The sequence below is a fragment of the Clarias gariepinus genome, chromosome 8, assembly GCF_024256425.1.
Source record: "Clarias gariepinus isolate MV-2021 ecotype Netherlands chromosome 8, CGAR_prim_01v2, whole genome shotgun sequence".
Taxonomy (NCBI): domain Eukaryota; kingdom Metazoa; phylum Chordata; class Actinopteri; order Siluriformes; family Clariidae; genus Clarias; species Clarias gariepinus.
In genome coordinates, this window is record NC_071107.1 from 11,492,204 (window position 1) to 11,507,170 (window position 14,967).

Consider the following 14,967-nt stretch of genomic DNA (forward strand, 5'->3'; position numbering starts at 1 on the left):
CATGATTAATGCATAATTGTTACATAGGACATCCTCAAAGCCCTTAAATGACTTCTCTACGAGTGTACTTCCACCAGGAGTTTGGAGCATCCCAGCTCGGCAACATATCGACATACGACCAAATGCATTACACATGGCATCAGCATGAACCATGAGGTACGACGGATAGACCCCAGGGATCACATCATGCTCTTTTCTCATACATCAGAGCAGAGTACTGTATGCCCTTTGTGAGATGTGCTCATTTTTATGACTCAATTACATATAAAGCAAGTTAAAGCTGATGTTTGTCATGAACCTTCTTTCTCACCAGGCAGAAATTTTCTGTGCGAATGGATTTATGGTTTAACACATGAAATTTAATTAGTTAATTGTGACATGTACCTTACAGCACAGTGAAATTACTTTTTTGCATATCCCAGTTAGGAAGCTGGGGTCAGAGTAAACAAGTAAAATCCAACCCAGGATGATGTGTCTGCTAACCACATTGGAGGGCGAAAGCCATCACATGCTTCCTCCTAGACACGCAATGTCAGTCGACTGTATATTTCCTTCGGTTAGGGGCAAGAGCAAAGCTCCACAAGGCGCCCTTTGGCAGCAAGACACCCTTCCCTCCCAAGAGCATGAATAATCTGCTGCCTAGCCTAGACTCCTGGCGACAGAGATGCTACAGATGGCTGTAGCAGGATTTGAGCCTCAATCCCTGGATGAAAGAACCAATGCTTACTCAAAAAAAAAAAAAACGTTTCACTGGCTGATCAATCGGTGGATCTGTATTAATTTTATCATTGATATTGACAAGACACTTCTCACTGACATGCTTTGTGAGAATAGGCCTATGATCAGGATTTAGTGTAAACATCTGTAACCAACTTTGAACGTTTCTTCCTATTTGGCACTGCGTAACTAGAAATCACTGTCTGTAAGGAAAAGATTTAACACAAATACATCCAAGTCATTAATTACCTACTTCTAAACATATTTTTTCTCTTTTTGCCTTCTTTTCCTTCCTCCTTCGTGTTATAAATAGCACATGGGATTCTCAAGTCCTTCAACACCTCCAGAGGTGAGAGTCACACCATGTTGGGTGCTCACTGATAGAGTGAGGGAGAGGTTAATTCTTAGCCCCTGCGCTACTTCACACCGGCTGGCGTCTGCTCCTTCTGGCCTCTGGTGTCACTTTGGCACCAGACAGGGTGACTGAGACGGCTGCTGTTCGGCATTTTAATCACCACTCTCACATTTGATGCAGTTTTTAATTATCCAGTGCACTGGGCTGAGTGCTGCAGTGAGAGCTCACGGCCTTAAATCCACAGGTCTCAGGCTCTCGAAACAACCCCAGACTACAAGGGGCTGCTTGGGTCACTGAACTAATAGTGAATTTAATTTGACAGGGAGCCTGCAGCCTATGGGCTAACTTGTCAAACTAAGTTAACGCTCTGTGTCCTGTTTTCCCTCAACCTCCCTGCAAGGTGGCAAGACAAGACATGCAGGAGAGATATATTTATCCAAGAAAAATGCACATTTCTGAACCACTTCTAAATGCATGATGTATAGTGATAGTTTCCTAATGAAAAATTTGGCTTAATTATCAAAGAAAAAATTTGAATCCTGACACCACAAGAGCCATCCATAATGGAAAGAACCAAAAGAGACCAAAATTCTCCCTATTCACTTGGAGAGGGAAATGTCATACCTAGAGCTGTGCAATAAACTGACTACACAAATTAATCTATCTTTTCAAATGTTGATTAAGCATTGTTTTTAAATCGATTTACACCTTTAAAATTATTAGGGGTAAAATTAAACCTGTTAAAGAGGTCTAGGCAGGACAATGGTACTGCATTTTCAGTGGTTTAGCTAGTAAAGTTATGTTTTGTTTACTGCTAAATAAAACTACAGGTGCATCTCAATGAATTAGAATATCATAGAAAAGTTTATTTATTTCAGTAATTTAATTCAAAAAGATAACTCATATTATATAAATTAATTACACACAGACTGATATATTTCAAGTGTTATTTAATTATTATTATTTTTTATAAATATGGTGTACAGCTAATAAAAACCTAAAATTCAGTATCTCAAAATTAGAAATTTTAAAAAATGTTTCATATCTGAAATTCATGGTGTCACTCCAATCAGCTACAGTAATTTAACAAAACACCTGCAAAGGTTTCCTGACGCTGTAAATAGTCTCTCAGTCTGGTTTAGTAGGCTGGCTGCTCACAGAGAACTGAATCCAAGCCCATCAATGGAAAGTTAAATGGAAGGAAAAAAGTGGTAGAAAAATGTGCAAAAGCAACACGGATAGCCGCAGCTTTGAGGGCAATGCGAAACAAAGCATATTAAAAAATTTGGGGGAGATTCATAAGGCCTGGACTGCAGCTGGAGTCAGTGCTTCAAGAGCCATAACGCATAGATGCATCCACGGCATGGGCTACAACTGATGCAAACCTTGTGTTAAGCCACTCTTGAACCAGAAACACGCGCCGAGTCGTCTTACCTGTGCTGAAGACAATAAAGACTGGACTGTTGTTCAGTGGGCTAACGTCTTCTTTTCAGATGAAAGCAAGTTTTGCTTTTCCTTTTTTTTTTATTATTATTATTTTTTGGGGTTTTTCCAATTTTCTCCCTAATTTAGTCGTGGCCAGTTCCTCCCCGTCACTAGGGTGCTCCCACATTAAGGCTACTACTACCATTCAGCCGGGGGGGGACGAAGACTATGAGTACCTAACCGCGTGACGTCAGCCGACTGCATCTTTTCGAACTGCTTGCTCAGGCACCGTTAGGGGCTCGGAGGCTATCGCTAGCCGCTCCTTCCACGGCCCCTGGTTGGCTGTAGAGCCGTGATTAATGTAGGAGCGCAAGTACCTCTCATCTGTCCCCCCTGAGAGAGCTCGGCCAATCAGCTCTCTCTGTGCCTCCGGCTATGAGAGGAAAACACCATCACCCTGGGTTCGAACCAGCGATCTCCGGATGTGGGGCGAGCACTTTACCACTGCGCCACTCGGAGGCCAATTTTTGCTTTTCCTTTGGAAATCAAGGACACAGAGTCTGAAGAAAGACAGGAGAGGCACAGAATCCAAGTTGCTTGAGGTACAGTGTAAAGTTTGCAGTCAGTGGTGGTTTGGGGATCCAGGTCATCCACTGGTGTTGGTCCACTGTGTTTTATTAGGTCCAAGGTCAGTAAAGCCATCTACCAGTAAGGTTTAGAGTACTCCATGCTTCCCTCTGCTGACCAGCTTTATGGAGATGCTGATTTAATTTTCCAGAAGGACTTGACATATGCCCACACTTCCAAAAGTACTAAGACCTGGTTTAAAGATCATGGTTTCTCTGGGCTTGATTGGCCAGCAAACTCGCCCAACCTATGGGATATTGTAAAGAGGAAGATGTGACACACCAGACCCTGAAGGCCGTTATCAGAGCACCCTGGGCTTCCACGACAACTCAGCAGTGCCACAGGCCGATCGCCTTCATGCCACTCTGCATTGCTGCAGTAATTCATGCAAAGGGAACCCCAACTAAGTATTGAGTGCTACACATGCTCATACTTTCAGTAGTCCAACATTTCTGTCGTACAAGTCTTTTTATTGGTCTTTAAATAATATTCTACTGAATTTTCGGTTTTCATTAGCTGTAAGTGATAACTAAAAAAGTTTTTACTTTTTGAATTGAATTACTGGAATAAATAAACTTTTCACTAATATTCTAAATTATTGAGATGAAACTGTACGTGATCCATTTTCCCCCTACAATATCAAAGTAGAAAAGTTTAGCAGCGCCAAGCCGCATGTATATGGTCTAAACACTGAAACACCCCCACTTTTATAAGATACCAAATTTCCAAGCTCTCACAATTACAGTAGATGTGATAAAACTGGACTTGAGCAAACTTTATTCATAGCATCATTAATGTATATATACATATACATATTTTTAAGACTGAATTTTAATAGACTAATTTTCATCAGTCCATTAAATACACTGGTGTCTGAGGCCCATAACTACATCAGAACATTTCAGTAATAACCAGTGACCTCAGTTCATTGCTTATGCACTAGAACATAATTTAGGTCTTAAAAGCTGCCAAATGGGTGCTTTAAATCACTGGGTTTTAAACATGGGGTCATACAGAATTAAAACCAACCAACAGGTGAAATTAGCCTTCATTACAGAGACCTAGTGACCAGGAAGTGGAGTTTTGTTGAGGGATTCTCCAAATTTGAAATAAGCTAACTACACACTAGAGTTGGATCAATTAAATATTTAGACAGCAACACCATTTTTGTATCTAGGCCTCTGTACACCACCACCATGAATTTGAAATGAAGCAATGAAGGTGAATTTGAAGCGTAACTCATTTATTTCAAGAGGTTTACCAAACATACTTCATTAACTGTTAAGGCATTCTAGATATTTTACAGTCTGTCCAATTTAACAGGCTTTAAAGTAGTTGGCCAATTGACTGATAAGCGGTGCCGGTTTCTTTGGTATTTCATGACAAAATAAGGAGACAAAAGACCTGGAGTTGATTCAAAGTGAATTTTGATTTGTTAGCTTTTCATGAGAATTTTTTTTGGAACCTTAGCAAAGTAGGCCATCATTAGGGTAAAAAAAAAAAAATAAAAAAAAAATAGATGGCAAAAAATTTACTAGTGTGTTGTGATGATGTGACTGCTGAAATGAAAAGAAATGGAAATCGCTGTGTCAATCACCTGACCTCAACTCAACTGAGCGTGCTTTTCACTTAACCAAGACAAATCTGATAAAAGAAAGTCCCAAAAAAGCGTGGTAATTCAGGTCAAGACAGGAACCTCGACATTTGGTGATGTCCAAGTTAGTCAGTCTTTGACTTTGTCATGACATCCTTATATTTATAATTTTTTCACTTTTTATGAGCCTTTTAATGAAAATGGAAGAATTTAATAAATAGCTGTAATTCCTAAACAATCAATGCAATAATAATATACGGGCTGGGGTAGCTCAGCGTTTAAGGTAATGAACTACTGATCGGAAGGTCCAAGGGTTAAACCCCACCTCCAGCAAGTTGCCACCGTTAAACCCCTGAGCATGGCCCTTAACTCAGAATGTATAATGAGATAAAAATGTAAGTCGCTTTAAATATTGGTGTTTGCCAAAAGCCGTAAATGTATAGTCTATACAGAATAAAGTCCATAATGCAATAAAGTGGCTGATTTGAAAAATTTTTCTCGCATAGCAGTGTGCTGGTGCTCTGGTGACTTTACCTCTTATGCTACACTGAGCAGATTGCAACAGCTGAGTGTAAAAGAACGTCTCAAAACAAAATAATTTTTAAAGTGGCTTCAGTACACCATTCAATTCTTGTTTTTAAGAAACAAGTTTAATACATTTTATTTTAATTCAATCTGGCTGCTCTTTTAATTTTTACTGTTAATACAGTTAATATACACTCATGGCCACTTCATTAGGTACACTAGGACTGGGTTGGAATCCCTTTTGCCTTCAGAACTGCTTTAATTCTATGTTGAAAAGACTCAGACACGTGGAAACATTCCTTTGAGATTTTGGTCTATATTGACTTGTCAGCATCACACAGTACAGTTCTGACCTCGCTCCAAGCCATTTCCACAAGTTTGGGGTAATATACGAGTTATTGGGACGCAAACGTTTTAGGTGTGAAGCAGGCAGTCTGATCATGGTTCTGGCGAACTGAGACACCTTTCTACCTTAAGGGTATCCAAGCACTAGTGAAACACTGGGATAAGTGCATTAGTGTAGCAGGGGATTATATAAAGAAATAAAAGTAGTTTTTACTCTCTGTTGTTTAACTGGTTTGTTATTCTGCAAAATAAAAATTCCTTGTTTGATCTTAATGCCCCAAAAAGAAATATTGGAAAAAAGCAGAAAGGGAAAAAAAACGGCTTGTCAAAATGACCTACAAAGTATCAAATCGAACAGTTATAATTAAAAAAAAAATAAGAATAATAAAAATAAGAAGGTAATTAATCATGCAGTTTGTTTCCTTTGTTCTCGAGCACCAGTCAGTGCAGACATGGTACAACCATTTCATGCTTCTCTGAGGGACATTAAACATTTAGTAATCACTGTTCATGCCAAATATCAAGAGGGGGTACAACGCCCACAGTCTTCTTCACTAAAGTGTTTGATACACAACTTGACAACATGGCATCCTGCTCAATATGCAGAATACAACAAATGAAATCAAAAAAGGAAAATCACTGCTAGCACACTGATGCCATCTGTAGCCACAGTGTTTGGGGCTCAAACTGAAATAACTGAAAAATAAAGGAATTCTTTACTGGGGATAACCAACCTCTCTGTTACTGGTGACTGGTGGCTGCTCGTTATTGTACTTATACATTATACGGTCCATTTTTACCAAAATATGAGAAATGCTGTTGTTGTAGAAAAGAAAATATAAATCTTTTATTAAGGACGTGTTCAGCATAATTTTGCCCTTAATGAAAGAACAGACAATTTAAATTACCTCTTGTTGTTATATATATTGTATTCTTGTATATATATTGTATTCTTGTATATATATATATATATATATATATATATATATATATATATATATATATATATATATATATATATATATATATACATACATACATACACACACACACACACACACACACACACACACACACACACACACACACACACACACACGCACTACTGTGCAAAAGTCTGGGCACATACAAAAATATGGCATAAGCAAAACATTTCTGCATAAAAAAAACTTCTAGAAAAAGCAATAAAGAGCAATGAAATAAATAGTCAATTTTTGGAATAAAAACTCATTGCTTAAAATCAGGAGTGTTAGACACAGCCTTGTGCAGTTTTATAAGAAAACAGTTGTTAGGTTTTACTGAGCTTGCTCAAAAATGAGTTCTTCCGGTAACTTTGTCACACTCTCATAATTTTTTTTTTTCTTTTACAGCAAATGTCACATCCTTAACACTAGAATACTGTATAGAATACTGTATATTTTTAGGAAGTGAATGATTATATTAATTTGTAATTAGATTTGTTTGTTTGTTTTTTGTTCTGGAAAGTTTATTTAAAAATGTTTATGCAAATTAAATTACTGATACTAAGCGTTTTGTACATTTATAATGTTGGAATTGTCTAGTAGAATTCTGATAGTATTTAAGGTTTCTGCCAATTAAAGCTGTGATTCAGTCCTTCTCCACTGAAGTATGCATTTACTAAGCTTTCTATGTCAAAGTGTCAATAGTTACTAACTTAAAAAAAAATGTCTTTGTCTTCCTTTAAAACATTTATTACATTTTGGCCGAGGTAAAAGTTGTTTTATGTTGTTTCCTGGGTGTTGTAACCAACTTTTCCGATTAATTTCCACACAAAGCTTTGTATTTAACAGGAAAAAACAGGCTTTGGCTAATGACAACTAAAAAAATGTTTATGACCCAATTTTTAAAGTGCATTCAGCTCATAAATTCAATTTATATTACTTATGTAAAAGTAATAAAGCTGCCAGGATGTACGTGAGCAGTGGCTCAACATCCTGTTTCTATCAACAAAATGAATTGTGACAGATTGGTGGTTTCTTGTTTATAGTTATATCCAAGCTCATTTTGTTGCGCTTGTAAAATCAGCTCCTTGTGAAGACTCTTTTCGACTGCACAACAAATGCACGAGGTTAGTGCATTATTTTCAGTTGAACAAACTCATAAAGTTGCTACAGTAGCAAATGACATTGATCTCAGCCATTGGGGTATTCATAAAAAGGACAGCTACATTTATGGAGTGTCCAATGTCCCCATAAGAAACAGGCTGTGCGTGTGTGTGTGTGTGTGCATGCACCTGGACGATCCCACCGGGAGAGAGTTTATATGACTGCAGCTTCTGCTTCAGCAGCTCTGGGTCACTGTGGCGGAATGGACATCCTGAAAGGAGAGTGGGAGAATGACAGCAGAAATGCACACATCAGACTAGTGAGACTGCAACAGTTTACACCAGAGAGCTGTCAGATTTTCTAGATTTCTGACAGGTAACATAATGTTGATTAGTTGTTTAGAACAGAAAGTATCGCAGACTGGAACTTGAATTACAGATTTAACTGACTGAGCTTGTTCTAATACGTTATTGTTTCTGTAGTAACGGCTCAATCGCAGACACTCGTATGGTAGAAGCTGCAAATAATCTAAAACCATTAACAACCTGATCAAAAATGTTTAAGTACTTACTGTAAAAAGGAGATTATATATAATGGAAAATTATAACTCTGAACAATGTTAATTATTAAACATTTATACAGTCGCCAATACCATCACTTTGTACAATTCAGGATGTTATAATCATTGTTTTTGGTATTTAGAAAAAAAGAATGTTAACAGCTGCTATAATGAACTTACAGCACTATAAAACAGAAAACATTGTGTCGTCCATTAATAAATTACAAATTATCGTTGTCCACTGCGGGTAAAGGGATAAAACACTTTTTGGTGCCTCCATTTCATGTTAAGTCATACTGCCATTATTATTCTCCAATAACTGCACACTAAAATTTGTTTATCTCTTTATACATATACAGTTAAACCTAGGATTGCGAGCGTAATTCATTCCTGAATGAGAAATAATGGAAACTCAGTTGATTCATTCCACAACCTAAAAATATTCATATAAAAATATTCCACAGAAATGTGACATTGTATTGTTGTTAAACAGATTGATTTCCTGCATTGCTACAGTCCTTATAACTTTTTTTTCTTTACCAGGGCCGTTGTTGCAGTACAGTTACTAAAGAACAGAAGGTACATTTGGACAAAAAAAAAATGCTTTACACGCACACACACTGTTATAGTAAACAGTACATGCGTACCAATATGCACACAATTCCAAGCACAAGAGAGAGAGAGAAACAACTGGCTCAGTTGTGATCACGTGATACTCGGCAGACAAAGAGCATGCGTTCTAATCGTATTTCAAGCCCTCGCTCGTTTGTCAAGTTAAAATTTATAAAAAAAAATTGTCCATATTGCAAAACACTCTCAGACCAAGTTACTTACAATCCAAGGTTTCACTGTAATTAACTCAGAAATGGTTATTCCAGTTATTATGGTTTGATCCATAAATAATATCTAATTGATCTATTGATATGTGGTCCCCCCCTAACAGAACATCAAGATCCACGTTTAAAAGATCTCACCATGGTAGTCTCCTTGGCTGGGCGGATTGGATAAAATCACCTTCATGCAGCTGTAGGGTGTGTAGTCTGTTCGCTTGCCTTCCTTCCCAAACATGTGCCGAATGCTGTAGGCATATGCTTTGTCAAACTGAGGAAGAAACAGAGAGAGAGAGAGAGAGAGAGAGAGAGAGAGAGAATTGTGTCAGATGGAAGAAGAGAACATACAAGAACATACAAGGGTCATAAGGGAAGAGTTGTAGGCTGCAAGTGGGGAAGCTGGGGGTGAAAGAGACATAGTCGTTTATCAACTGGATTATGGCAGGGTGCTTTCCAATATGAAATATGGAGCTATTAGTCGAGACCTGCTGCAGTGGCGTCACCAAACTACAGATAGCTGCAACTGGATTAAGGATCATGTGTCCACTCACACATGTCTCTATTCCAGCACCTTCAGGCATGTACGTACAAGTGCATTCTGTAACCAATCTTTATTTTCTGGCCAATATAATTATAACACTGATCTTTTTCATCACGTTCAACACAGTTCAATATTACACTAAATAAACCCTGTGTTTGGAACAAGGCTGCAAAGATTTACATGATTTAAACATTCAGTCAAGTTGGCCACAATATACAGCAGAATGAGCGAGTAAAAACTAACGCTGCTAACTATTGGGGACCATTTTATGAAACCATGATTGAGCTTTATAGCACATGGAGGCATTAGAGAAACAAAATATAACAGACTCCCTGAAAGACACGAATATAATCAGCAACTGAGAAAGTTTATGTTTTTTGGACTGCTACTGTTTTTAACAAGTGTTTCTAATTCAGCTAATGCTGATGACACAGATTTGTCGAAGCTTAAATAAATTACCGAAAAAAAAAACAAAGGAGTTTTAAATCAGAAACAGGTGTCACTGACCGGTTCCTTAAGTCTACAGTAACCTTTAAAGAACCTTTAAATGCTTTTTCTTTTCTTTCTGTTTATAAGTAATGCTGCTGCTGGTTCCATAAAATAATAATATGTAATCCACTTAGTAATGCATATTAACAAGAAATGAGACATGCCCAAAAATTAAGCCTCACCTTAATGTATTTGGTTCCCTCATTTCTTTGTATCTGGGTGCAAACGTGACCGTGTGCATTGTGCTTATGTGCGATTCATGTTCTGGAATGAGCTTTTTAAAATTATGTAGCTAATTGCACAGTTTAAGTTTCAGACTCACAATATAATTAATGTGCCCCGACTAGGGATTTTGTGGACAATCACCGATCCTCTCTCACAGAAATCAGACTTGGCAATACCGTTTACTGATTCCTGGTGTGTGAGGGTTATTGGGTTTGTTTTAAAGGGGTGTATTTATTGTGAAGTATTGTTTATTTACTCACTATTGATAATAGTCAAAGTAAGTTCTAAACAGCAGTGCATAAAGATAATCAAGATCCGAGAAAATATAGTACATTTTAAACTCTTATTTACTGGAAGCCAACATATGCATCATATCCTATTCTCTTATTACTTCATGCAGATTAAAAACAAACAGAACAATCTTTGCTTGACTAAAAAATGCCCATTCCTTAACAAGCATCAAGGTGCTCTCAATTGCCTAAAATGCGACTGTCCTACTTTACTTACTCGTTGTAAATGTGCAGGACATGTAACAAAGCTGCATCAATAAATAAATCGAAACTCTGCACTGAATGTTTTTAAATAAACACAGACATCAGTCACTTTGTATTTGGCGAGCCTTCTTTAGAAATATCAGAATTTCAGCATTTTTAAGAGATGGTCTTATCATCCAGAATGTGTGCAGCCATGCTGAATAGTCGCTCACTGTCAGCCTGCATGCATGGAGTGGTGCGGTAAACCAGGGCGGCCTTGGCCAGAACTGGGAACCGCCCTTTATTTTTCTCTTCATTATTATGTTTGTGATAATAGTTTTGTCTTTTTACTCTCTGCAGAATAAGGCTTAAGCTTTTTTTCAGGGCTTCTGCTATAGTTGGTTGAGTGAGGGTCAAATTTAGCTGCTGCCTTTGCGGATAACTTTTCATACTCAACAAATTATTCATGCTGCGTTGTTCTTAAACTGTGAATAAGGGTTGTTGTGGTAAAGCTTTTGGCAGATGTTTCCTCACGTTGTTTCACTTTATGAAAAAAAAAAAACATGATATTAGAAAATGTAATGCTTTTTTTTTTTTTTTTTTTTTAAAGAGACTTGGTATCATTCCCAGACTGGCGCCGGCATGGTGCTGTGGCTGCTGATTCCGGAATTTTGCATCATCACAATAATATTGATTTATATGATTGGCCAGTTGCGAGACAACCGATTAAGTGATTATTGGCCGGTTTCAAGCAGGGTCTGGACCATTTTCAGGAATCAACTGCCCTTGTGATGTGATTTCTAGTGCTGGATCACAATGACAGACGCACGTTATCATGTATGATGATGACCAGAGGGGCATTGTTACACCCCTAATGTTACATCATGCATCTTTTTTTTATAAATAATAAACTATAAGTGGTAATATTAAAGTTAATAAAAAAGTGACCTTCCATTTTTAAAACCTTTTCTAGATCTAGCAAATAAAATGCAGTTTTCTAAGACTTCTCCAAGATTTTTCAGGACTTATGCAAATTCTGTTCAAAAAAGGGAATAATAACATACTAGGGCAACTAGGTGCAGTCACCATAAAGCTAATCATTATTGCACTGTGGATAAGAAATTTGATGGCAGTAATTGTGAGACCTTACCCTCACAAGGTTATTATCATGCCAATCATCACCCTAATGTTAAAAAAAAAAATCTGCCTCTATACTCATTAAAGTTTTATTTCATGGCTAAGAGAAAACTCTAATGTGTGCACTCCCTGGCTGGAGAAATATTGCATATGCTTAAGAAACCATTACAGTGTTAGGCTTTGACGAGGGTCACTGCACTCAATCTCGGTGCAAAACTCAATACACCAATCACATACATTCGGGGAACCATCCAAACGGAAAAACTCCACCTCCCTTTTCTGGTTGTCAGGCCTGCAAGCGAGTGTTCATCATTTTCCTGCACTCAAAAGCCATTAGAACTACAATAAAACCCACAAACTAGGCAAGGTGACTTCAAGCGCACTGGTGTTAAAGAGGCAATAAAATCAACCTATCCATCTTAATAGGGCTTGAAGAGTTTATGGATTTAGCAAGTTTTTTTTTGTTGGAAAGGTATGTTAAGAAGTGAGTATTGAGAAAAAATGCATTTGTAAGGACAGCTTGTGATTTGGGAATTTTTTCCCCCCTCCAAGTGTAGTATTCAGTCTTAGCAGCTTAAAAATCGATTAGAACATGGACCAATACAAAAACGAAAAGGTTACCAATTATACCAAGCGTAATATTTCTAATCCTCTCGCCACCATATAAGCACAGGCATGTGATCCTTCTCTCTTTCTCCCTGTATGCTTGGCTCATTAAAATGGAAACTAATTGCCATAATAACATCAACAGCCACACTGTAATGTATGCAAATGTGCATCAATGGCATAACGTACAGATTCCAAGCTTGGAATAATCGGGACTGAAATAAATTGGCTAGATAATTGGTCACGAATTTGCAGAGGCATGTAAAAGGACTCCTGGCACTAGCTGCTCTGAAACAGCGGCAGGCCAGAAAAAGCTTTTGACAGCAGGATTGTTCACATCTTAGCGTTAGCATCTGCTTTGACAATTTGCCGAATTCAGAAAGACAGGATGCATAGGACCAGTCAAAATTTTGGACGCAAGTTTTGATTCTTTATATATATATATATATATATATATATATATATATATATATATATATATATATATATATATATACATACACACACACATATACACATTCTAGAGCAATACTGGAAATTTCATAACTATGATATAATAGGTAAATAAAAAACAACGTCAGTTTTAATTTTAAGACACAAAGGTCAGCTGATCTGGAATACAGAACAAGACGAGCAAAATAAAATAAACAAGATAAGGTAAGATAAAACGAGAGAGGTCTTGAAATACGAGCAGTACGTATATTCTTTGTCTGCCGAGAGTCACGTGATCATAACTGAAGCCTATTCTCTTCCTCTCAACCTGTGGGATTGTGGGTAATCGCCCCCCCAATGCTCAGTCTCAGTGTGCATGTGTCACTAGAGTCAACATCTGTGTACATATGCATACTGTTTCCTACAACATTGTGACCATGTGTGTGTTTGTGCATAAAGCGCTATTTAAATTGTCTTTAAGTTTAGTACCTGTACTGCAACAATGGGCCTGTGAAGAAAAAAAAAAAAGTTAAAAAGGCTGTAGGCCTGCGAGTAATAATTCTGTTTAACGACAATGCAATGTCACATTTCCGAAAATCTTTTCCGAAAATCCTCAAAAGCAAGTGTTATTAGAAAGGTGCCTTGTTAAAAATTCTATGCAAGTGTGTGCGTACGTGTGCGTGAAAGTCGTTTCCATTATTTCTTATAGAGAAATTTGCTTTGATATATGAGTGCTTTGGATTACAAGCAAGCTCCCAGGAACGAATTATGTTCACAATCCAAGATTTAACTGTGGTTTTTGCAACAACAGTATTGTCCTGTGCATTTGCAAAACCCATCAAACACCATGATGAAACTGGCTGAAGATCATCCCAGGAAAGAAAGATCAAAACTTATTTCTGCTGCAGAAGGAAACTTTTTTTTTTTTAGTTCCCAGCCTCAGAAATGAATAATTTTACAATGTAGAAAGTAATAATCAGGAAAGACCAAGCATTCGAAGGGGTTTCCAAGCTACATTTTATGGCAAATCCTGATGCTCAAAATCAAGCTTATTTTAAAGAAGAAAAAACTAAAATTCAATCCTTAAAAAGTCCACTGCCTCTACTAAAAGGATTAGGAGCTGAAGCATTGTGTAAGTAATTGGGTCAAAAAAACAGTAACTGAGCCTGCTGAATTTATACTGTGCCCTATGGGACTGCAGCTAGGATTCAAGCCACTGAAGGAAATCGTACACAATCTGAGTCTCTCTCTCTCTCTCTCACACACACACACTCACACAAACCCCTACAAATAAATCAGATCGTCACCATTGTGCATTTGTGCTCCTCAAATGAAGGCAAGGGGTCACATGAGTGCCAACACTCAATAACGTGCTACCTGCCGCAGAGCGTCTACACATCAATGCTGGTAAAAACCACCCAAGGAGGAACTTTCATTGACATGGAAACAACAGTACAAAGTCATACAATTTAAAGGTGGAGGGAAGACGAGAATAAAAGCAAAGCAAAAAGAAGAATCAGACAAAAGATGGTGAACAGTAGAGACAAGCAAAAGGCAACAGGAAGAGAAGATTAACAAGGTAAATAAGAAGAGTTAGTAAAGAATATACTTGGAGAATACTGAGCAAAGACCTGACAATCGAGAGAGGACAAAAAGCAGATTACAAGAAGAAGATAAATCAGAAGAGATTAAAAGCTTAAAAGAAAAAAAAATACCTAGACATGATAAACAAAAGACAAAGAGAACACAAACAACAGAATCAAGCAACATGCAAAAGGCAATGACATGAGAAGAGCAGAATCAGCCAAGATATGATTGCGGAAATAAACAAGCAAGAGACAATGAGAAAAAAAGATTAAGAAAAGAGTAAGAAAAGACTAAAAGAAGACCAAAACAATGAAAAGAAGATAAGCAAAAAAGAAAGAAATGAGAATAAAATAAGCAGGAAGAAGCGTGGAAGAAGAAAAAGTTAAGATAAGAAGTAAAGGAAAGGAGACGAGAAGGCAAAGAGAAAGGCCACA

General features: G+C 37.4%; 1 protein-coding gene across 1 annotated transcript in view; it reads right to left on the reverse strand.

Annotated features, from left to right (window-relative positions):
- The window catches only part of prim2 (DNA primase subunit 2), a 74,711-nt gene that overhangs the window by 3,565 nt on the left and 56,179 nt on the right, over positions 1–14,967 (reverse strand). Inside the window, exons 11-12 of the mRNA XM_053502350.1 lie at positions 9,188–9,314; positions 7,843–7,925 (exon numbers count right to left, since the gene is read on the reverse strand). Coding sequence (XP_053358325.1) covers positions 7,843–7,925; positions 9,188–9,314 — 210 coding nt within the window. The remainder of the gene's footprint in view (positions 1–7,842; positions 7,926–9,187; positions 9,315–14,967) is intronic.